The 22,977-nt window shown below is 37.8% G+C and overlaps 1 protein-coding gene across 3 annotated transcripts in view; it reads right to left on the reverse strand.

The window, feature by feature from the left end:
• Nucleotides 1-604: 604 nt before the first annotated feature.
• RAB28 (RAB28, member RAS oncogene family) overlaps nt 605-22,977 on the reverse strand; it is a 72,290-nt gene continuing 49,917 nt past the window's right edge. Inside the window, exons 5-8 of one of the 3 annotated variants that reach the window (XM_036328991.1) lie at nt 10,300-10,403; nt 8,414-8,491; nt 2,764-2,858; nt 605-1,504 (exon numbers count right to left, since the gene is read on the reverse strand). In XM_036328991.1, coding sequence (XP_036184884.1) covers nt 2,769-2,858; nt 8,414-8,491; nt 10,300-10,403 — 272 coding nt within the window. In that variant the 3' untranslated portion in view covers nt 605-1,504; nt 2,764-2,768. The remainder of the gene's footprint in view (nt 1,505-2,763; nt 2,859-8,413; nt 8,492-10,299; nt 10,404-22,977) is intronic. The other 2 variants (XM_036328987.1, XM_036328993.1) reach the window with 2 other exon arrangements.

The raw sequence follows: 22,977 nt of genomic DNA on the forward strand, positions 1-22,977 counted from the left end.
CCCTGCCCGGGCACTCCTGAGACCCTTTCCGCCCTGCGCAAGCTCGTGCCCTAGGAGACAGTGAACCGCAAGGACACGAATGACTGTGACTCAGGCAGGCGGGGCAATGGCCATCGAGAGGTGCTCGTGGGGAACTTGTGGCTCCTGGAAAACTTGTGGGGGCGGAGATGAGGAGACTGTGGAGGGGCAGCATTCACTCATTTTCAATGTGGCAAATACTAAGCACCCACCAGGCCAGGCACTGCGCCTTAGCTCAGAAAACACGAGACAAGCGTGCCCTGCACAGAGCCTCCCTCATGGTGACCACAGGCTGGATGGCAGAAGCAGACACTTGGAGGGAGGGATGGAGGGGTTCCGGATGATGGGGGGAGCCTGTGCAGAGAGACAGGAGGGCAGAGCATCACACAGCTCACAGGAGGGAGGCTAGGGCTCTCTGCACAGAGGTTGAGAAAGGGAGAGAGGCGCACATTGCCGTGGCGCCTCTGGAATGTCAGGCTGCAGAGTCTGGGCTTGAATCAGTACATGATCACTGATGTTACAGCCAAATACACATTGGTTCTATACTAAAAGGAAGATAGCTAAAAGAAAACTCGCCCCCAAAAAGTAATTTAAATAAATTTATTTGCAGGAGAAAAATATCTGAACATCAGGTACAGGTCTGATCCACAATGATCCAACAACAGGCCTAACTTGTCCTGGGGTACTCGGATGCATCCATCCAAGTCCATTCAGCATCGGACCTGAGTATTCCACAATGCACATGACCATGACACAGTGATAAAGTACAACAGCAATACTCACCACTCTGTGAGCTACAGTTACACTATAAACAGTTTAGGTCCTTTGTTAAAAAAAAAAAATGGAAAAAATATTTCTATTACAGCTTTATTTCCAGCATTTTCAGTTAGATACAGCTTTATATATTTTCTCTCACGATAGACAGCAAAAGGTCGCCTTCTTTAGCATCTGTAGATAAAATGTATTACTTGTTAACCGTCTGTACTCTGAAGCATGTGTGCCATGTATGAGTTCAGATAAGAGAATGAAACTGTGCTGTGGCAAAATCCTGGCTGAGGATCAGGACTTGGATAGCTTCCATACTTGTTTTAAACAACTGCCATCTGGGAAAAAAGAAGTGAAGACATGAAAGAGAGCCGACATACTCTCTTTCAATGAGGCAGTCTAACTCCAGAGAATGGGCTTTCCATCTGAATTCCAAGTGTGTGGTCCCAAAGTGGAATTCTCTCCAGTCCGGGAGCTGCCTGTGGCCGGGAGCAGCACGCGCAGGGAAAGCCAGCGGGGAGGGAAGGGTTAACTGAGCTACAGAGATGGCCCCTGATAAATCAGCTCCTCCAGGTCCTCAGCCCACACAGAGGCAGGGCAGCCAACACACTAACACAGGACCACGCGCTCACTGAACTGCACACATAGAGCTCCGAGGAGTGTTCACAGGTCTTGACATGGGTTCCTGGTGGTAGTTTACAATATCTGCCTTCACCACCCTCTGTCATAAAAGAAAACAGAGTCATTATCAGGGCATCAGAACATTCAGAAAGGGCTCCTTACAGTATATTTTCATTTTCTGAACTTTGGCGAACCCTTGATGATAGACACCATAAATGAAGCAGGAGCTGATATTAAAAGAACCAACCAGAACAAACTAGAGCAGAGCTGGGATTGGCGGGCAAGGGGGCTTTCTTGTTGTTGTTGGGTTTTGTTTTAAGTATCTAATTGCAAGTCCTTAATTGAGTCTTTCCTGGTTTTATGACATAAGCTTGAAGTTATAACAAGTCTAATAAAAACCTGACAAATTAATATAAAATATTAAACCCTGGTTAAAACTTAAAGCAAAGGTTTAAAATTAATCATTTACATAGTTTAACTGATAGACAAGATTTTGTTATTTCAAAGTAAAAAAGTCATTATTTATTAATACTTCCATAAACCACTATCCCCAGCCATAGCTTTTTTAAGAATGTTTATAGTAATTAGTGAGTTAGTGAGAAGAGGTGTGAATGTTAAAAGTCCCATAGAAAAGGAGAAATGTTTTAAGCAACTCAATATTTAAAATGTTGCCAATTTTTAAAACGTTCCGCCCAAAACCCTAACTTACTTCCAAATTGCTCACTAATGGGTTATAAATAATGACTAACAAAATACAGAATGAGAATTTAGAAAATTACTGCATACTCATATTTTTAAAATAATTTAAACTGAAAGATAGTTTTAATTCTTCCTTCCTTCTTTCTGAGCCACATTCAAGGATAATGATAAATTTAGCAATATGCCCTAATATTCATCTCTAAGTAATAATTTACATTAAAACAAATCCTTTACTGTTTTCAACTCTTTTACTAAGTCTGCACACACAAGCAGACAAAGAAGAGTAATTCAAGACAAATTTTAAAAGTACTCTTTCAATTACCAGGCTATTTCAGGAAAAATGGTAAGGAATGAATAATGAAATAACTGCCTCAATTCTCCACTTCACTGCACATGTAATAAACACAACCATAAAGACAAATACGTGTGAAAGTAACTGAAATGTTATTTTAATTTGTTCCCAATTCCTTATTTCATTCGTAAGTCTCTTGGCAAAGGATCAATATTTCAAAGTTCTAAAACAGGATGTATGCAATATTAATTCCAATAATGTACAATAATCATTTGAACTTCTCTATTCATAAGGGGAAAAGAACAAGATAGCATTCACTAGTTCTCACCACCCTCCTCCCCCAAATTGCAGTAATTTATCCGTTATACCTGCACTACTGTACTGAACAGAGTCTAGTCTGAGCAGAGGTGAAATGTTGATTATCTTCTTCCGGGTACTTCACTATGTCTGCCCTGACAATACGCTGTCAATTCCGTACAACATAAACGAGATGAAGAAGAAAGAAAGAAAAAAATGGAAAGCATGTTCAATGACTGAAAATAGAAGGGAACACCAAAGGAGAAAAAGGAATATACACATAAATTTAAACATGTCTCAAAAGAAAACAGCAGAATATAGACATATAAAAGGAAGGAAAGCAAGCAAAGATCCAAGAAACATCATTCTTTATAATTCCACTTAATTGTTAAAATAGACTTGTCTGCTCCTCCCAGACAAGTTGTGAGTTCTAGTTTTGATATCACAATTACACATAATATATATAATTCCCAGTATTCAGAGAACAACCAAGAATTATGGTGCTTTTCTATGCTAACATGCAGTAAAAGTATTAATTCCATTTCCTTCCACAAACATTACTGAGGATCTACCCTGTGCCAGTCACTCTGTAATGGGAATGCACAGCTAAGTTACACAGCATTTGTTCACAAGTTGCTGGGGACCCATGGGAAGAGAAATACATTCACAGATAATTGTCATACAAGAATAAGTGCTGTACTAGTAGACCTATATGCTATGGTAATAGAGAGGAAGGAGTAATTACTTTTCTTTGAAGGTAGGAAAGAGAATGCATATATATATCGGAGGAAGACATGTAGGATTTACAAATTTTATATTTAATAACATTTACTATTTGTCAAAAATATTCTCTTTTAAAATATATTTTATTTTTTTTTACAGAGAGGGAGGGAGAGAGATAGTCGATGAGAGATGTCCGACATCAATGAGAGAGAAGCATCGATCAGCTGCCTCCTGCACACCTCCCACTGGGGATGTGCCTGCAACCAAGGTACATGCCCTTGACCGGAATCAAACCTAGGACCCTTCAGTCCGCAGGCCGACGCTCTATCCACTGAGTCAAACCGGTTATGGCTCAAAGATATTCTTTTGATGCTAATTGCCCCAATCCTCACAACCCTAATGTCCATGGTCATCCAATCCTATATAATAAAAAGGTAGTATGCAAATTGACCATCACACACTCGCACAAGATGGCTGCCGCCATGCAGTCACAAGATGGCCACCACAAGATGGCTAGCAGGGGAGGGCAGTTGTGGTCAATCAGGCCAGCAGGGGAGGGCAGTTGGGGTGGCCAGGCCAGTAGGGGAGGGCAGTTGGGGTGACTGCGCCAGCAGGGGAGGGCAGTTGGGGGTGACCGGGCCTGCAGGGGAGGGCAGTTCGGGGCAATCGGGCAGGCGGGCAGGCGAGCGGTTGGGAGCCAGTAGTCCCAGATTGTGAGAGGGATGTCCGACTGCCGGTTTTGGCCCGATCCCCAGCAGTCAGACATCCCCCGAGGGGTCCCAGATTGGAGAGTGTGCAGGCTAGGCTGAGGGACACCCCCCCCCCATCCCAGTGCATGAATTTTGTGTACCGGGCCTCTAGTATTTCATATAAAATTAAAACAAGTTCAAAATGCACTTTTCTGTCATTTAAAAAAATGACATACAGTATTTAAGCAAACAGCTATTTTCTCAACTAAGAGTTTTGCTAAACTAAAGAATCAAAACTACTGTGTTAGGTTTTTGTTTGCAATAACCCTTAAAAAGACTATATGTGACAAGTATGACAGAGATAACATGCTCTCTAAATTGTTCAACTTTAAATTATCCTGGCTTTTTTTTTCTTTCATAATTTCAAATATCTTATTTCAGAAAACTCTTATTTCATAACAGCATTTAATAATTAACAAATAGAGAAAACCATGTTAATAAGGCTGCTGGTTGCAATGGCACGTATAAAGACTGAATGAACTAGGAGTAAATGAGTAGGGTGGTACAGTATATTGGCCTAAGCAGGCTCTGCCCCAATTCCCAGCAGCAGCTTAACTGCTGGACAAGACTGCGATTTACTGGGCAGAAGCATTGCTAACCGCAATGTGAGGTGCTGCAAGAGGAGTATGTCAGTAAAACACTGAACACCATTATCTGCCCTCCACCGAACCTAATTGTTTCATGACAAACTGTGGGTTACAATAAAGAAAAGGGATTTTCATAATCAGTAAGCAACTCATCAATCCTCCAAAATGTTGGTTTAAACCCTATCCTATAAACACAACCAGGTTACTGACCTACGGTCAAAATATTTGGTCAATGTACTGACTAATATAAATGGCTTGGATATTCAGCATTAATTTTCATCCAATTAATGAAGAACTAAAAAGGCAACATCTTTCTTTCTTTGGGGCCTTCGTTGTTTGACATAAAGCTTTATACAAAGTTTCTGAACTAGCAGCCAGAACCAAGGCTTTGCTTTTTAGGAGTAGCAAAACAGAATAGCCAGGCCATAAACTTCATGGTACGTGATTTCACAGGAGTCAGTCCGTTTACAAGTCATTATGTTTGTTTTCAGAGAAAATGTTACCTACAAAACATCAACTTTTATTTGAACACCAGCTTAGCCCTTATTATGTAGAGAATAACTGCGGTGGGTCCTGGAGGTGGAAGTGGTAGCTATCTAGACGGAAAGCAAGAAAGCAACCCTGGAGCTGGGGAAGTAAGGTATAAGGAGTAGAGATGGACTCTTGGGAAGACACAAAAAATAAATTTGGTCTACTCTGCAACTGTGTCTTAATACAGATAGTAGTTACATGTTTATCACTGAAAAGTCATAGTTTGTCACGCTCAGGATATAGAGTAAACATACCTTGAAGGCTAAAAACACTTGCCACTATCATTCATTCAAAGACAATCACTATTCTAGGTACTGAAGACATTCAGATAAATAATATAATACACGATCTCTGTTTTTGAGACGCGTAAGAGTCCAGCATGGAAAACAGATGTGTAAACTATTAAAGAATATATGTCTGCTATACATCCATAATATAAAGTATAACAAGATTATAGATTACCATTTAAAGCATGGATATAGCAATTTAAAACTATGGTACTCTGTACACTGTAGGAACTTAAAGACAGCTACTCTTCCTGTTCTTCCACAAAATGTGCTGCCACTAACATTCATCGCTTTAGGCAAGTTACTCACCTCTTTGTTCTTCATGATGGACTACGCTATTAAAAAAAAAAAAAGGTTTATCTACATGGTCTCTAAGGTCCCATCTAGTTTTGAAACTATATGAAAAAATAAATTTAAAAGGTGATTAGAGAAAGATATGATATAGAAATTCATTAAGCAATGTTCAATATCTGAGGTTTAGATTAGTATGAACAAAGTGGGTAAATATGTTCTTATAAGGAAGACAGGTGATGTTTAGGATAAAAAATAAACACTAGTGCAGTCTTTGTAAACTTATTTGACAAAATGATACAAAAATATTAACATCTAGGTAAGAAGAATCTAAGTTCCTTATGGCTCCTTAAGGAAGGTCAGTATTCAGATAAAACAGAAAAGAGAAGTATCAGGGGTTAAAAGGCATTTGTGTTTATAGTTATACACTAAGTAAAGCAGAATTAAAATCTTAAACATGCCTACTATATGCCCTATGCTAGAAACTTTTATATAGAGTATGAACGTATTCAGAGGTCACATAAAGAATATATATTTTTAGCAAGTTTAGTGAGTATCTCAGATATGAAATTTTTGTTTAGAAAAAACTAATGCATACTTAATTTAAACCAAACAGAAATTCATAGTTTATTAACTGGCAAGTGAAACTGTCATGATTTAAAATGTATTAAGAATGTATTAAGAACTCTGAACACCAAGTATAGAAGGCAAAACATCCTTGCAATTCAGACAGAGAGAGATAACATACAAGATAGTACATTTTCGTTTCAGACTACCTAATGCATTATTAAGGAGCTAAATTTTAAACTTCCGAGAGAACAGCAGTAGTAAATTTATTTTTTCTCGTAAAGGTTTGACTACTTTGTAAACAAAAAATTCTGAACAATCTCAGAAACTAGGACATTTGTTAACAACCCTTCCCAACTTTTATACTATCTTAGAGGAGAATGGTTGGGGCAGGGGAGAAAAGAGAACAAATAAACAATGAAAATGAAACTATCAACTAAATTGGGAATTGTGAGAAATGCAACTAGAGTGTACTTAATTGTTTAAATACCTGTCTGCCCATTTGTGCTGGGAGTTCCTTGAGGACAAGGACTTATTCATCTCTGTGGTCCCTGGCACAAAGTAGACCCTCAAAACATGTTGGCTGTATTCAGAAACTACATTCCATTTCTTTCTTCCCCTATCTCTTCCTTATAAAACTTGCACAATGTGTTAAGTCATTTTATGACTCCCAAACAGTAATGATCTCGGTTAGAACTAAAATAACAGAATCTCTTTCAATAAATCAGTGAATGGAATTAAGACTACAGCCTTATTACAAATATTTGTCACAAACTAAATTACTGTAGCATCAATTTCCACGTGACTCGGTGAGTCTACCATCTCCTATAAAATGAATAAAAACACTTTCAAACATTACACCAAATCCCCTCAGGTATCTTTTAAATGGCATAAAACCCACAGAAACCATTCACATCTCCCTCTCTCTCTCTCCTTTTCTCTCTCTCTCCCCCGCCTGCCCACCCTCCCTCCATTCTCTCCCTCTTTCTCTCTCCTCCTTTTCCTTCCTCCCTCTCTCCTTCCCTCCCTCCCTCCCTCCCTCCTTTCCTTCCTTCCTCTTTTTCCATATATATTTTTGGTTTTAATATACACCTTGTATACATAAACAAAAAATATAAAACCTGAACTTCTTTGTCTTTTTCCCCCCTAGTCCTTTACATCCAAATGGCCAACAAACACATGAAAAAGATGTTCAACATCACTAATCATCGGGGAAATGTAAATTGACACCACAATGAGCTATCACTTCACACAATGGCTATCATCAGGAACTCAAGAGATGTCCTGGCGAGGATGTGCGGAAAAGAGAACCCTTGTGCACTGTTGGTAAGAATGTAAATGGTACAGCCACTATAAAAAACACTATGGAGGTTCCTCTAAAAATTGAACTATCATATGATCCAACAGTTCCATTCCTGGATATTTGTCCAAAAAAAAAAAGAAAACACTAATTCAAAAAGATATATGTACCACAATGTTCATCACAGTGTTTTTTACAACAGCCAAGATATGGAAACAACCTAACTATCCCACAACAAATAAATGGATAAATAAAATGTGGTGTGTACACACACACACACACACACACACACACACACACACACACACACAGAGGAATATTATTCAGCCATGAGAAAGGAGGACATTCAGCCACTTGCAACAGCATGAATGAACTTAAGTATATTATGCTAAGTGAAGTAAGTCACACAGAGAAAGATAAATACCGCAGGATATCACTTATATGTGAAACTTTAAAAAGCCAAACTTGTAAAAACAGAGAATAAAATGGTGTTACCTGGGAATGAGGGGCGGGAGGACAGGGTAGATACGGTTAAGGGTACAAACTTACACTAGAGTAGTAAAGCCAGAGATATAATGTGCAGTACAGTGAATAATCATCAAACCCACGAAGAGACTAGAACTTAATTATTCCAACTACTAAAAAGAAATAAATTACTCTTTAAATATAAAGTTCAATGTAATCACCTGTGACTGTTCTATTTCTGCTTTGTTTAATTTGATTCCAAGGATTTCAGCAGCAACTTTCTGAAAACACAGGAATACCTACATACCAAAAATAGGTTTAAATGATTTAAAACAGGCATGCTTAAGTTACCTTCAAATAAACTGAACTTTCTAAACAATGATAAATAGCAAGAATTACAAAATATGATGCACCAGGTTATTCCAAAAATAGCTTTATTTGTCACAGACAACAAAATTTTAAATGTAATAAACTTTTAAGTCATTAAACCCATAAATTGAACAAATTCATAAAATTCAGTAAATTGATCTAAACATAAATCCCTAAAAACTTACATTTTAAAGATTTTAACATAAGACGATTACAGTGACCACATTCAAAAAATACTAGCAAAACAAACACCTACAGGTGCTGAAGAAAATGAGAATATAGTATGCTACCTGGGTTTTTCACTGCCAACTTTAAATTGGTCTTTTGACCTGGCTTTAGTTTATACCTTAAAAATCTTTGCTGCTCTCAAGTCAATAAACTCTCCACATCTTTTGAGCAGAACAACTTAGAAATCCCTACTGTATTTTATCAATTCAGAGTGAAGGAGCAGTATACTCCATTATCAATACGCAAAAGTCTACAAACACTTCTCTATAAACAGACTTTTCATACACTGTTAGCTTATGTTATGATTTCTAGCACTCCAATCCAGAGTTCACCTGTAAGGTATAACTTGTCTTTGCTTCATAAGTGTACTATCATTTTCTTATCCCTACTTACCTCATGATTACTTACTGAATATTTATCACAATTTTATTAATCTAATTTTGATTTCTAATCAAAAAGAGATACATACTCCAAAAGGCTTATGTCATTTGCACCTCAAAAAGTAATATATATTATAGTTCACTGATAGCCAATGTTTAAGGAAAAACAGGAACGTTAGTGTGGTAGAATGGAGAGGAAGAGATGGATTGTACAAGAAAATAAGCAGAGATTACAAATCATGTAAGATCTGGGAGGCTATTAGAAGGGCTGTGGCTTTTACTCTGAGTAAAATGGAAACCCTGGGACAGTGGCTTGTTGTAATTTCTATTTTGATAGGTTCAACCCGGCTGCTGTACTAAGTACTCACTAGAGAAGATCAAGGGTACAAAAAAGAAATCAGCGAAGATAATAATGTCAGAGATGATGAGGGCATGAAACAAAGTGGTAGCAGTGCAAATATAAGAAATAACCACCGGGTTCTGGACATATTTTGAAAGTAGAGCCAAGAGGACTTGAGGTGTAAAGAAAGGAGGGTTCAAGGATAACTCCAATATAATTTTGGATTTAGTAATTGATAGAACTGCCATTTACTGAAGTGGGAAGACTGTGAGAGATTTGAAGAAGGAATACCAACAGCTCAGAATGGACCTGAATTAAACTTGGACTGCCTATCAGACATCTCAGCAGAGGTCTTAGGTGGACAGTTGAACACTGAGTCTGATCAAAGCCACGAGACTAGATGAGGTCACTAAGGAAAAAAGTTTAGAAAAAGAAATACACAAAGTGGGCACTCAGCAAATGCAAACTGCTGGCAGGAGCACTAATATTTGTGAGGATCAGGAAAAGAAGACTAGAAGGAATGAATCATCATATGAGATTAGCAGTCATCTCTGAATGCTGAAATTATGGGGATTTATATTCTTTTTAAACTCTTAAACAACCATAAACTTATGTTAAATGAATTACAAAAGTAATATAAACAGAATAAACATGTTACATCTAATCTAGTCTATTTTATATCTTCAATAAGCATTAATTTGTTGCAAAAAATAATGGAAATCACTTCCTATGAATATTAATAAATAAACGTAAAACCTCACTCATAAGATCCATTTTCATTGTTACTTACAGAGTCTCCTGTCTTTGCTGAGACAAAGTGGCTACTAAAACCATTTTCCTGGCAAAACCTCAAGTGTTTTTCAGGTTTTACTGTCCGCATATGCTCCAAATCAACTAGAAAGGTGAACAGAAACAGAGAAAAAATATCAGAGTCAATCAATATACTTTAACATGTTTAAGTTTGACTTATCTCCCAGTATTATATCCCAGCTTGGGCACTAACTGCGTAATCTTAGGCAATTTCCTTAATTTTTTTATGCCTCGGTCTCTAAACCTAAAAACTAAGAATAACACATATACCTACCTTATATGGAGTGTTTGAGAATTAATCCATGTATAGTGCAAATGTCCAGTACCTGATAAGTGCTCAAAAAATGAAAGCTATCATTCTTATTATCTATATAGCTTCTGGAACAGTGATGATGCTCAAAAAGATTTCCTTCATATAATATTTTTAAACAGAGATTAATTGAAAGATTCATATTTAATTGAAACAGTTTAATTACTTTAATAATTAGAATAGTTCTGCAAGTTTTATAAATATTAACATTCAACAAATATGTAATTAATTTTCTGCTAAAAGATATCAATATTTCATAGTGTATTTAATTTATTTAAAGCCATGGTTTAATTTTACAAGGAGACAGCTCAGCTACTTTCCAAACCTAAAGTATGCATTTCGAAAGTAAGGGGTAAGCATTTATTTCCTTGAATACTTGTAGGTTCTTTAAAGCAAAGCACAGTATTCATATCCAATACTGGTTTCATCTGGCACAGTCTGTTTTTTCAAATGTGACCCTTTATTGAACAGTTTCTCTCTTTACAACACTAGAAACCCTATAAGGGTGTTGACTCAATGCCGTCAAATTATAAGGCAAATATATTCACAGGATTTAAGGACAACTGGGTTCTTTGAGTCAATATAGGAGGGAAAAAGTTAAACTGATTTCCTGAGGAAGGGACCCAACTGACTTGTAAAAACTTGTAAATTTGCAAATCTAGTGAGCCTACATAATAGTGTCAATTGATTATCAACTAAAAAGTGCTCTCATTTTACATAAAAGGTTTTATTTAAAATTATATTGAAGGTCTTTAGTTTGTAGGCTCAAGAGATTTTTCTCTAGGAGATTTTTTATTTAGTCAGGGATTCTGAGTCCCATTTATATTGCTTAGCTTGAATAATTGGAGTTTTTCTTTTATGACCACAAGTTGCTATTCCTTAAACATCACTAAGACCTTATTTACAAGAAAAGGCCAAAAAATGTACAGATACCACAGGCATCGATTTATACAAGACTAAAATACTAAGCTATTAGCACTGACATTTATATATCTAGGTTATCATAATATTAAAGCTAAAATACTTTCCTAATTCAACAAGAGTAAGAACAAATCCTGACATTAGGAAAAATCCCCCATGAGTAACTACCAATTTTTTTAAAAAGCAAGTTTGTCATTTTGTGTGTGTGTGTACTTATTTTTTCAAATGGAACCATCTATCACTGTTCAACGTTTTTCTTTCTCTTTTTTTCTCTCCCTCCACCCTTCCCTACAACTCCCCAACTATCACATAAGTTATCTATAGCATTGGGTAATTTACTATCCAAGCCAAAGTTTTCCTAATGAAGATAGCAATAAAAGACCAGTATGTCACTGATCAATTGTGGGGGGGTGGGGGAGAGCGTTTATTGAGTACCTATTATATACCAAGTACTGTGCTAGGTAGTAAGAACCCACAGATGAAAAAGATACAATCATTTCTCAAAAAGTCATCCCCAGTATATGAATATAAAAGACCATTAAGGATATCAAAGTTATTTTAAATGACTGAGATTCTGACAAATGAGACAGCAGAGATTAAAAAAACACACAACTTCACTACAAAGTTTCCTTTTGTTGTCTTAGAATTTAACATTAAGAGAGTTCATTTACTAGAGTACTAATAAAATCTTTCTTTTCTTCTATTTTTAAGAATATTCTTAAAATTATTATCCAGTATCTACCTATCATACATGTGATAACACTTACTGCTACATGATTTAATTTCCTTTATGTCCTTCAGTAAAGCACATCATTTTTCAAGGTGTTAATATGTGTATATACATATATTTTTTTTTTATCCTCACCTGAGGATATGTTGTTTTTTTATTGATTTTAGAGAGAAAGGAAGGGACTGGAGAGGGAGGAAGGGAGGGGGGAGGAGGAGGGGGAGGAGGAGGAGGGGGGGAGAGAGGGGGAGGAGGGGAGGAGGGGGAGGAGGAGGAGGAGGAGGAGGAGGAGGAGGAGGAGGAGGAGGAGGAAAGAAGAAGGAAGAAAGAAGAAAAAGTCCCGAAGAAAGAAAAAGAAAGACCACTCACGAGAAAGCCACTAAAGAAAAAGAAAAACGAAAGAAAAGTAAGCCTGCCGCCAGCACCTGGAAGGAAAAGAAGGACGACGGCAGGAAGAAGGAAGGACGGAAGGAAGGCCGAAGGAAGGAAGGAAGGAGGTCACGGACGGAAGCAGAATCCCGACAGACAGAAAGAAAGAAGACCACCCCTCCAACCCCCCGAATAACTGAAGCTCCCTCCCGCAGCCCTCTTGCTCGGTTGCCTCTTGCAGGAGCCCAGACCAGGAATCAAACCCACAATCTTTTGGTGTACAGGATGACACTCCAACCAACCAAGCCACCCTAATAACAGTAATATATGCTCATTTCCCAAATATTCAGAAAAACAATTATGAAAATGAAATTTAAAATGCCATTAACTAAAGACAACTACTATTAACATTTTGGCATATATCCTTCCAACATCTAAACAATATGAAGGACAAAGGCATTAATATTGTATACACTGAGTGGCCAGATTATTATGACCACCTGACGTTTGTAGACAAATTAGCTGTAATTTCGAGCTGAAGTTGCTAGAGGGCCAGACCATTATAAATAGGGAAGCAGGTTGTAATAAATATATATATATATATCCATCCCACATTCAAAGGCTGTTAAATTACATTGTTTACCCATATCTTCAGAAAAAAATCACTTCTACTGTCGTGGTAAACAACCTGCTTCCCTATTTATAATGGTCTGGTCCTCTGGCAACTTCAGCACAAAATTATAGCTAATTTGTCTACAAACGTCAGGTGGTCATAATAATCTGGCCACTCAGTGTATATGCCATTTCTTTTACCTCAACCATATTACATCCTGCTTAACAATTTCAACGTATAACTTTACTGATGATTCATTCATTCATTCAACAAATATCTGAGTGTCAGGCACTGTCCTGGATGCTGCAGATTTAACAATGAGCTTACATTTTAATGAAGGGGAAAGGACCAACAAGTATATTCTATAGTATGACAAATGCTGATAATAGATTTTATGAAGAAAGATAAAGGGTACATAAGGGGTAGGGGTATTTTAAACAGCTAGGTAAAAAATCTTAAGAAGGCTAAGGACCAAGAATATCTGGGAGAAAGTCTTCCAAGCAGAGGAAAATGAAGTGCAAAGGTCCTAATGAAGATTATTCTTAGCATATTCAAGGAAAAGCCAAGAGGCCAGAGTGGCTAAAATCAGTTGGCAGGAAAGGGAAATAGCGTGAAATGAAGTTCAAAAAGCCAGGGCCATATTGTGCAGTGTGTGTCGGCCACTCTAAGAGAGATGGGAAGTTACTGGAGGGTTGTGAGGGGAAAAAGTTATAATCTGACTCACATTTTAAAAGACTCTGGGCTCTTTCTTTTGGAATAAACTATAGAGGGTCAAATGTAAAGCAGAGAAGCCACTGAGGGGGCTATAATCTAAGTGAGAGAGAATGTTACTTAGGACAAGAGTGGTAGCAACAGAAATAGTAAAAAGTGGGGCAGACTCTCAAAATATGTTCAGGATAAAAAGTAAATAGAATACGCTAATGGATTTAATATGAGATTTGAAAAATACCGAAAAGTCATTTGAAAATAGTTACCCCTAGATTTAAAATGAGACACAGTGTATTGGTGGATTTTTTGCAGCCACATTCATTTAGCTGCATGGGTGGATAGAGATTTGCATTAAAGTAGAACTAAGGTTTTCTCAACCACTTAAAATAAATGAAAAGGACAGGGAAGTTGAAGACAGTAAATGCAATGTAGTAATTACATTTATGAAGAAAGGAATCTAAGTTGATTAAGAAGAAAGTTGAGCCCTGGCAATTCTGTGATATGGTGCAGATGTTAGCTAACCATTTGGAGTAATCATTTTGCAGTACATAAGCATATCAAATCAACACACTGTGTACCTTAAACTTACACAATGTTATATGTCAATTATATTATCTATAATAATAAAAGCATAATATGCTAATTAGATCAGACATTCTCCCGGACATCCATCCTTCCGGACAAAGCCACAGCGGGTGGGGGCCAGGGCCAAGGCCCTTGCACAAATTTCATGCACTGGGCCTCTAGTACATAACAAAGCTGGAAAAAGAATACTAGGTAAAATACACAATACTTTAGGATGTTAAAATGTAGAGTACACAATTATGCATATGGTAAAATTCTTACTTTGTAAGCATATTATATATGCATATATATGTGTAAATGACAGAAAAATATACTAGAATTTTAAACTATCCTTTCAAAGATGTTTGCATGGCAAGCAGCATACATACAGCTAATGTCTCCCTCAGACACAAACTGCAAGTCTCTTTATTGACTGGTATAATAAAAACAGTATCTCCCATCTTGCATGCAATATTATATTTAAGATCATTAAATAATAATAATAATATCTCCCTTGAGAGCAAAGGTCAGAGGTTGACTTCTGACCTATTATAAAAGATTTAGGTTCCCTTAACTCTGGGTTCCTCAGTTGTAATACAGATCACTGCATGCACATCATCTATGGAGGTCACATTGCCCAGGTGAAACTTGGGGTGCAAAGAGAACCAATGCAAATATGGAACTCATCCTGCTTGCTTTGAGTAATAAAGTCTTTCATCTCTGACCCAGGAGTCTCATACATTCTGCCAGTATCCATGGAGGTAGTAAGCTAATTTGTTCTCTTCAAGCAGGGTGAAACCTAAGATCCTTTGCTGTTCTAACAAAAAGAGAAAAATCTATATATATAAAAGCCTAAGTGACCATTATGACCTGATGACCAGACAACTAGACAACTAGCTGGTAGCTATGATGTGCACTAACCACCAGGGGGCAGACACTCAATGCAGGAGCTGTCCCCTGGTGGTCAGTGAGCTCCCACAGCCAACCTCCCACAGCTGGCCAACCTCCTGCAGTCTCTCCCCCGGCCAGCCAACTTCCCACAGTCCCTCCCCCCAGCCCCAATCGGCCCCAATCGGGACTGAGCAAGACAGTCCTGATCAGCCAGGAGGGACTCCACCTATGCATGCACCGGGCCTCTAGTAGACATATAATGATAAGATGGGCAGATTGGTTAGCAACACTACACTTCCCAGATTAGTTTGCAATTAGGTGTGACCATGAGACAAACTTCTGACCAATGCAATGAAGAACTAACGTGCATCACTACTAGGCACTAAGATATTGAAATTTTAGGGACTGTTTGTCTAGCATCTAGCATTACCTTAACTAACAGAAAAACAATTTAAAATACAGATCTACATCTACTTGTTAAAAAATGAATCTCTTCCTCTTATATACCAAGTCTTGAGTTATTCACTAATGATAACTTGAAATTATAATTAGAAAGGTAATAAAAACCTAAGCATTATAGTATAGTTGTCTCTGTAATTTGGGTTATGCAATACTCAATCTAATAGTCACAAAATTACATTAAACTTAATTATAAACTGAGAAGAATATTTTGTATTTTTACTTACTAGGGAAAATGTTTTAAATTTACAATTGTAGAAATATTTTTTCTGTCATTAAAAGGCTCAAGTAATACATAGAAAACAGTCTGAAAACTGAAATACATTTTCCCTTGTCAAAACGTTTTGTTGGAAAATACAAGGAAAGATGCCTGAACAATTATCCAAACATGACCAATCTTATTTCATCCATATCCCCACTCACAGATTATTTGAATCTTTTTTTTATTTTTTTAATTTCAGAGAAAAGAAGGGAGAGGGAGAGATAGAAATATCAATAATGAGCTTAATAACTTTAATAATTTATTAAATTTAATTTACGTGTTAAAATTATGTATATATTTTCACTTCTAAAACACACACATGCTAATCATGCAAGTCTATGACAATTTTTATTTTTCAATTACAGTTTGCATTCAACATTATTTTGTATTTGATGCAGGTGTACAGCACAGCAATTAGGCAATCATGTACTTCACAAATGCCAGTATTAAATGCCAGTATTTCAGGTACCTGCCTGGCACTGTATACACAGTTAGACTGTATTCCCTGCACTTTATTTTACATCTCTATGACTATTTTGTAACTACCAATTGGTACTTCTTCACCCAACCCCCATTCTTCTCCCTTCTGGCAACCATCAGTCTGTTCTTCCTGTCTATGAGTCTGTTTCTGTTTTGTTTGTTCATCTTGTTCTTTAGATTCCACACGTAAGTGAAATCATATATTTGTCTTTGTCTGGCTTATTTAACTTAGCAAAATACCTTCTAGATCCATCCATACTGTCTCAAATAGTAAGATTTCATTCTTTTTATGGCCAAGTACTATTCCATTGTATAATGTACCACTATTTTTTATCCGTTTGTCTATTGATGGGCACTTGGGTTGTCTCCATATCTTGGCTATTATAAATAACAAATTCATGCACCAGTGGGGTCCCTAGGCCTGGCCTTCAGGATCAGGCTGAAACCGGCTCTCCGACATCCCTTGAGGAGTCCTGGATTGCAAGAGGGCACAGGCAAACCCAAGGGACCCCACCGGTGCACGATTGGGGCCAGGGAGGGACGCAGGAAGTTGGTCAGCTGGGGAGGGACCGCAGGAGGACTCCAGGGTGTGTCTGGCCCATCTCGCTCAATCTGATCGGCCAGACCTCAGCAGCAAGCTAACCTATCAGTCAGAGCGACTGCTCCCTGGTGGTCAGTGCACGTCATAGCAACTGGTTGACCAGTGGACTGTCTGCCCCCTGGTGGTCAGTGCATGTCATAGCGAGCGGTTGAGCAGCCTTAGCATATCATTAGCATATAACACTTTGATTGGCTGAACGGACACTTAGCATATTAGGCTTTTATTATATAGGAATAGAGACCCAATGCATGAAATTCATGCAAGGGGCTCGGCCCTTGCAGCCCCGGCTGCCTCGGCCGGCCCTCACAACCCCTCGCAGCCCCGGCTTTCGAAAGGTCATTCTGCTGTTCAGTCTAATTAGCATATAAGCTCTTTATTATATAGGATACTGCAGTGAACATAGAAGTGTATATATTCTTTCCAATTAGTGTTTTGGGTTTCTTTAGAAATATACCAGAAGTGGAATCACTAGATCATAAGTCGGTTCCATTTTTTTTTTTTGAGGAACATCCAGTTTCCATTGTGGCTGCACTAGTCTGCATTCCCACCAAGAGTGCACAAGGATTCCCTTTTCTCCAAATCAACATTTGCTGTTTGTTGATTTATTGGTGATAGCCATTCTGGCAGCTGTGAGATGGTATCTCATTGTGGTTTTAATTTGCATTTCTCTGATGATTAGTGACATTGAGCATCTTTTCATATGTCTATTGGCCATCTGCATGTCCTTTTTGGAGAAGTGTCTATTCAGGTTATTTGCCCATTTTTTAATCGTTTGGTTTATTTGGTGTTAAGCTGTCTGAGTTCTTTATAAATTTTGGATATTAACCCCTTTTATCAATGTATCATGGCAAATATCTTCTCCCACTCAGTAAGTTGTCTTTTTCTTTTGTTGATGGTTTCCTATGAAAGCTTCTCTTTTTAAGGCCTATTTGTTTACTGGCATTCAGGCATCTTCATTGCATCTATCCATAGTAAGGGTGGGGAATGTACAGCAGGTGGGCTGGATAAGGCCCTTGAAATCATTTGGTCTGGCCCTGCCAAAGCATAAGGGGAGAGTTAATTAAATGACTGACCAAATATAGCAGGCTAATTTTTAAGTTGATAATTCTTTATGGCCCACAAATAATGTTATAAATATCCAAATGAACCTAGGCAGAAAAAAGATTCCCCACCCTTAGATATAGTAAACAGAATAGTCTTTAAAAATACAGTACCAACTGTAACAAATAGCTTAAAAACTAGATATATCAAGTATACAATAATCAGGGCTACTTATCAGACTGATGTAAAATTTTGAGTAAAATTTAAAATTCTTAAAAACTTCACAATAATATTGATATTACTTTTTTAATATATATTTTATTGATTTTTTACAGAGAGGAAGGGAGAGGGATAGAGAGTTAGAAACATCGATGGGAGAGAAACATCGATCAGCTGCCTCCTGCACACCACCTATTGGGGATGTGCCTGCAACCAAGGCACATGCTCTTGACCGGAATCGAACCTGGGACCTTCCAGTCTGCAGGCCAACACTCTATCCACTGAGCCAAACCGGTTAGGGCTGATACCACTTTTTATATTGGCCTGAACTTTATAACATTCCTATCTTCCTAAATATTAATTTTCAACATGCTATAAGAACATATTCTATAATGAATATGAGTTTTTTATTCACACCAGATTGCATTACTTCACACTTTTTTTAAAAAAATGGTGCTAATTAATTATTTCACTGTCTATTCTGTCAATGGAAAAAAACATGATAAGTAACTATTTGTGCTCCTCAGTCCACGTATGATGTCAGAAACAGAATATTCTCAGTGAAATGATTATAAAATATGTCACTGTCTAACTTAAAAAAGTAAAAACAAAATACAAATATAGCACTTGCACAGATTTTCACAGTAATTTTTAGGTTATCAAGGAAACATCTAGAGTGTTGATCTGGTTATACTCAATTCAAACAAACTACTTGTCACATTAACTACCTCCAGGAAGTTACTCCAAACACAAAATAAACTGTTTATGCCCCTACTCAGATAGATAACATGACAGATTGTTATTAGTTGAAGACAGATGAAATACATTAATTTGATTGTGAGCATGTGTTTAATTTTACCCTGCCATGTACACTCTCTAATGCTGTCTTTGTATGATGACATAGTAAATCATACTGTACTAGAAGGATTGCTAATGCAAGAAAATTAAAAATTACCAGAACTTGACTTTGACTTTGTAGATTTTTGAACCAACCTTCTTAAAAAATAACTGCTTGGAAATTACTGGGTTCCACAAAGAGATTTTAAAAAAAAAAAAGGTGTCATAAAAGAAACGACTTTAATTCTAGTGCAAATGTTAAAATCTCTATGCAATTTAACATTTTTCTTGCATACTAGTTTTTCTATTTCTTTGTGAAATGTCTCTTCCTATCTTTTATCATTTTATACTGTTTTAAGTGTTTATGTTATCATGTGTAGAGGTAAGGACATTTGCCATATTTGTTCTGAATCTTCCCCTCTGGTTAGAATTTTCCTTTTAAGTTTCATTATATGTAAGAGACAGAAATTAAGACTGTATGAAATGAAATCACTAAGATACTAAGTTCATTATCGTTTAAGCCAGTGGTTCTCAACCTTCTGGCCCTTTAAATACAGTTCCTCATGTTGTGACCCAACCATAAAATTATTTTTGTTCCTACTTCATAACTGTAATGTTGCTACTGTTATGAATCGTAATGTAAATATCTGATATGCAGATGGTCTTCGGCGACCCTTGTGAAAGGGTCGTTCGACCACCAAAGGGGTCGCGACTCACAGGTTGAGAACCGCTGGTTTAAGCTTTGCTTATTTGGTTCTTCTGTCACATGCAGCTGAAAAAAAAAAGAAAAAAAGCACATAGAACAACAGCCACTTACAAACTATCCTATATAATAAGGAGGTGATATGCAAATTAACCCTCACGCCCTCACCCTCAAAAAATGGCTACCTATGACCAGGCTGGCAGGGGGTTAATGAGGGACAACCAAACGAATGAACAAGCAGGCAGGGTGGGGCAACCAGGCCGGCAGGGGGGTTAGTGACGGACAACCAAATGACTGAACAAGCAGGCTGTGTGGGGCGACCAGGCCGGCAGGGGGGGATTAGTGAAGGATGACCAAATGACCAAACAGCAGGCTGCATGGGGCAACCAGGCCGGCAGAGGGGGGAAGATGGGGGCGACCAGGCCGGCATGGGGGGCAGTAAGAGGCGACCAGGCCAGTGGGGGGGGCAGTTAGGGGCAACCAGGCCAGCAGAGGGGGGGGGCAGTAAGAGGCGACCAGGTCGGCAGGGGGGGCAGAGGCAGTTGGGAGCGACCAGGCTGGTATGGGGGGGGCAGTAAGGGGTGACTAGGTTTGCAGGGCGGGGCAGTAAGGGGTGACTAGGTTTGCAGGGCGGGGCAGGTCAGCAGGGAGGGGGCAGTTGGGACCGACCTAGCCGGCAGCGGGGGGCAGTTAGGGGCGATCAGGCCAGCATACAGAGACAGCGAGGGGCAATCAGGCTGGGGGGGGGGGGGGGGAAGGGGCCACCAGGCAGGCAGGCAGGTGAGCGATTAGGAGCCAGCGGTCTAGGATTATGAGAGGGATGTCCAGCTGCTGGTTTAGGCCCGATCCCAGAGACAGTCGGACATCCCCCAAGGGGTCCCAGATTGGAGAGGGTGCAGGCTGGGCTGAGGGGACCCCCACCCCCTGCCTGTGCACAAATTTTGTGCACCAGGCCTCTAGTTTGCTGGATAAAGAAAAATATTTTTAGGTTTTTGGAAAAAATACAAAATATCAACTGTGTCAAAAATAATATATACTCCTTCATTTCTCAGGAATACAACACAGGACTGAAATTAATGAACTAGAGCAGTGATGGCGAGCCTTTTGAGCTCGGCGTGTCAGCATTTTGAAAAACCCTAACTTAACTCTGGTGCCGTGTCACATATAGAAATTTTTTGATATTTGAAACCATAGTAAAACAAACTTATATTTTTGATATTTATTTTATATATTTAAATGCCATTTAACAAAGAAAAATCAACCCAAAAAATGAGTTCTCGTGTCACCTCTGACACGCGTGTCATAGGTTCGCCATCACTGAACTAGAGTCTCACACCACAATGAGAATATCACAAACATGTGTTAAATAATAGCAGCAAGACACAAAAGAATGCTTGCAAATTAAAAATGACTAATTATAAATTACTTAGTGAAGCATACAGAGATGATGAAACTAAAAAAACTGTGAGGAAAAGATCAGGACACAAGATAAGTTACCTCTAAAGAGAAAGGATTGATAAAGGCACCAGGTAGAAGGCCTCTGGGTGCTTGACAATGCTCTACTTCCTGACCAAGGAATATCCTTTAAATTACACATAGATTTTTACATAGTCTTCTGTATATATCTCACTGTATTAAAAATTCCTATTAAAATTATTATAATAACTTGACAGTCTTCTCTTCAAACCTAATTTTTTTCATATCATCATAAAGAAGGGTCACAGTTGGAAAAATATTCATGGTTTTTGTAATTTTTCCCAAGGATCTCTATTCTTTTTTTTTACACTGGGTATACTTTTTATTTCTTACTGCTCTACACATATATTTTTTTATTTATTAAGGTATTACATGTGTCTTTATCCCCCCATTGTCCCCTTACCCGCACCCCCGCTCATGCCCTCACATCCCTAGTGTCTGTGTTCATTGATTATGCTTATATGCATGCATACAAGTCCTTTGGTTGATCTCTCTCCCTTCCCCCACCCTCTTCTGCCTTCCCTCTGAGGTTTGACGATCTGATAAATGCTTCTCTGTCTCTGGATCCGTTTTTGTTCATCAGTTTATATTGTTCATTATATTCCACAAATGAGTGAGATCTTATCAAATCATACTCTTTTGACCTATTTGTATATGTAATGAACCTTGTGGATTTTCACTTCAATTATTTATCACCTGACTGCCAGATCCTCATTTGCTACTTTGTTTTTGGTAACTTTCCAACAATTTCATAGATTCTCCACGCTACAAGATTTGCCTAATCAATTTGCATTGTATTTCTATTCAGTCATATATATCCACAAAATGACCTGTAAGGATTCTGAAGCAATAATGATAAATATTGTTAACTCTGTAGAGTCACTAGACACAAACAATAGTCAGTATCAAAAGGACAGGAGGGCAGTATGTAAGAATCATATTATTTCTTTGATTTATTTAGTTATAATTAATTAGATTATGTAAATTTCCTCTGGTCATGGATAATAGATAATTACTTGTCCTCTAACTTCAGGCTAAAATGAAATAATTGGTTTAAATGAGGACTAGAGAGTAAGTAAATCTATCTACATTTGTGACTATCTGCAAACTCTATTGCTTTCTATAACATTTGTGCATAAATCATAAAGATTAGCATTTTCCCACATGCCAAAAGCATAAAGAAACTGGAAAATTAATAAACTGCCTTCCTTACTTTATATCATGTTTTGGGCTTTCTTATTAAGAATTTTATATTGGTATAGTCCTATATAGGTTTATTTGCAACGTTCTGCGTGACAAATATAATAAGGTTCAAGGTGACTTATGCCTTTCAAACACAGACTTGCATGAAAAAAAGTATTTGTCTTGCCTAGACACCAGCATATCCTGGGATTTGGCAATGAACAGAAGCCATAGTAAGAACTGCTTCAAGTGGCAATTTTATTCTGGCTATTTAATTCTTCTTTATACTTTCCTC

Source organism: Myotis myotis, unplaced genomic scaffold (assembly GCF_014108235.1).
Source record: "Myotis myotis isolate mMyoMyo1 unplaced genomic scaffold, mMyoMyo1.p scaffold_m19_p_1, whole genome shotgun sequence".
In the NCBI taxonomy this organism is placed as follows: Eukaryota; Metazoa; Chordata; class Mammalia; order Chiroptera; family Vespertilionidae; genus Myotis; species Myotis myotis.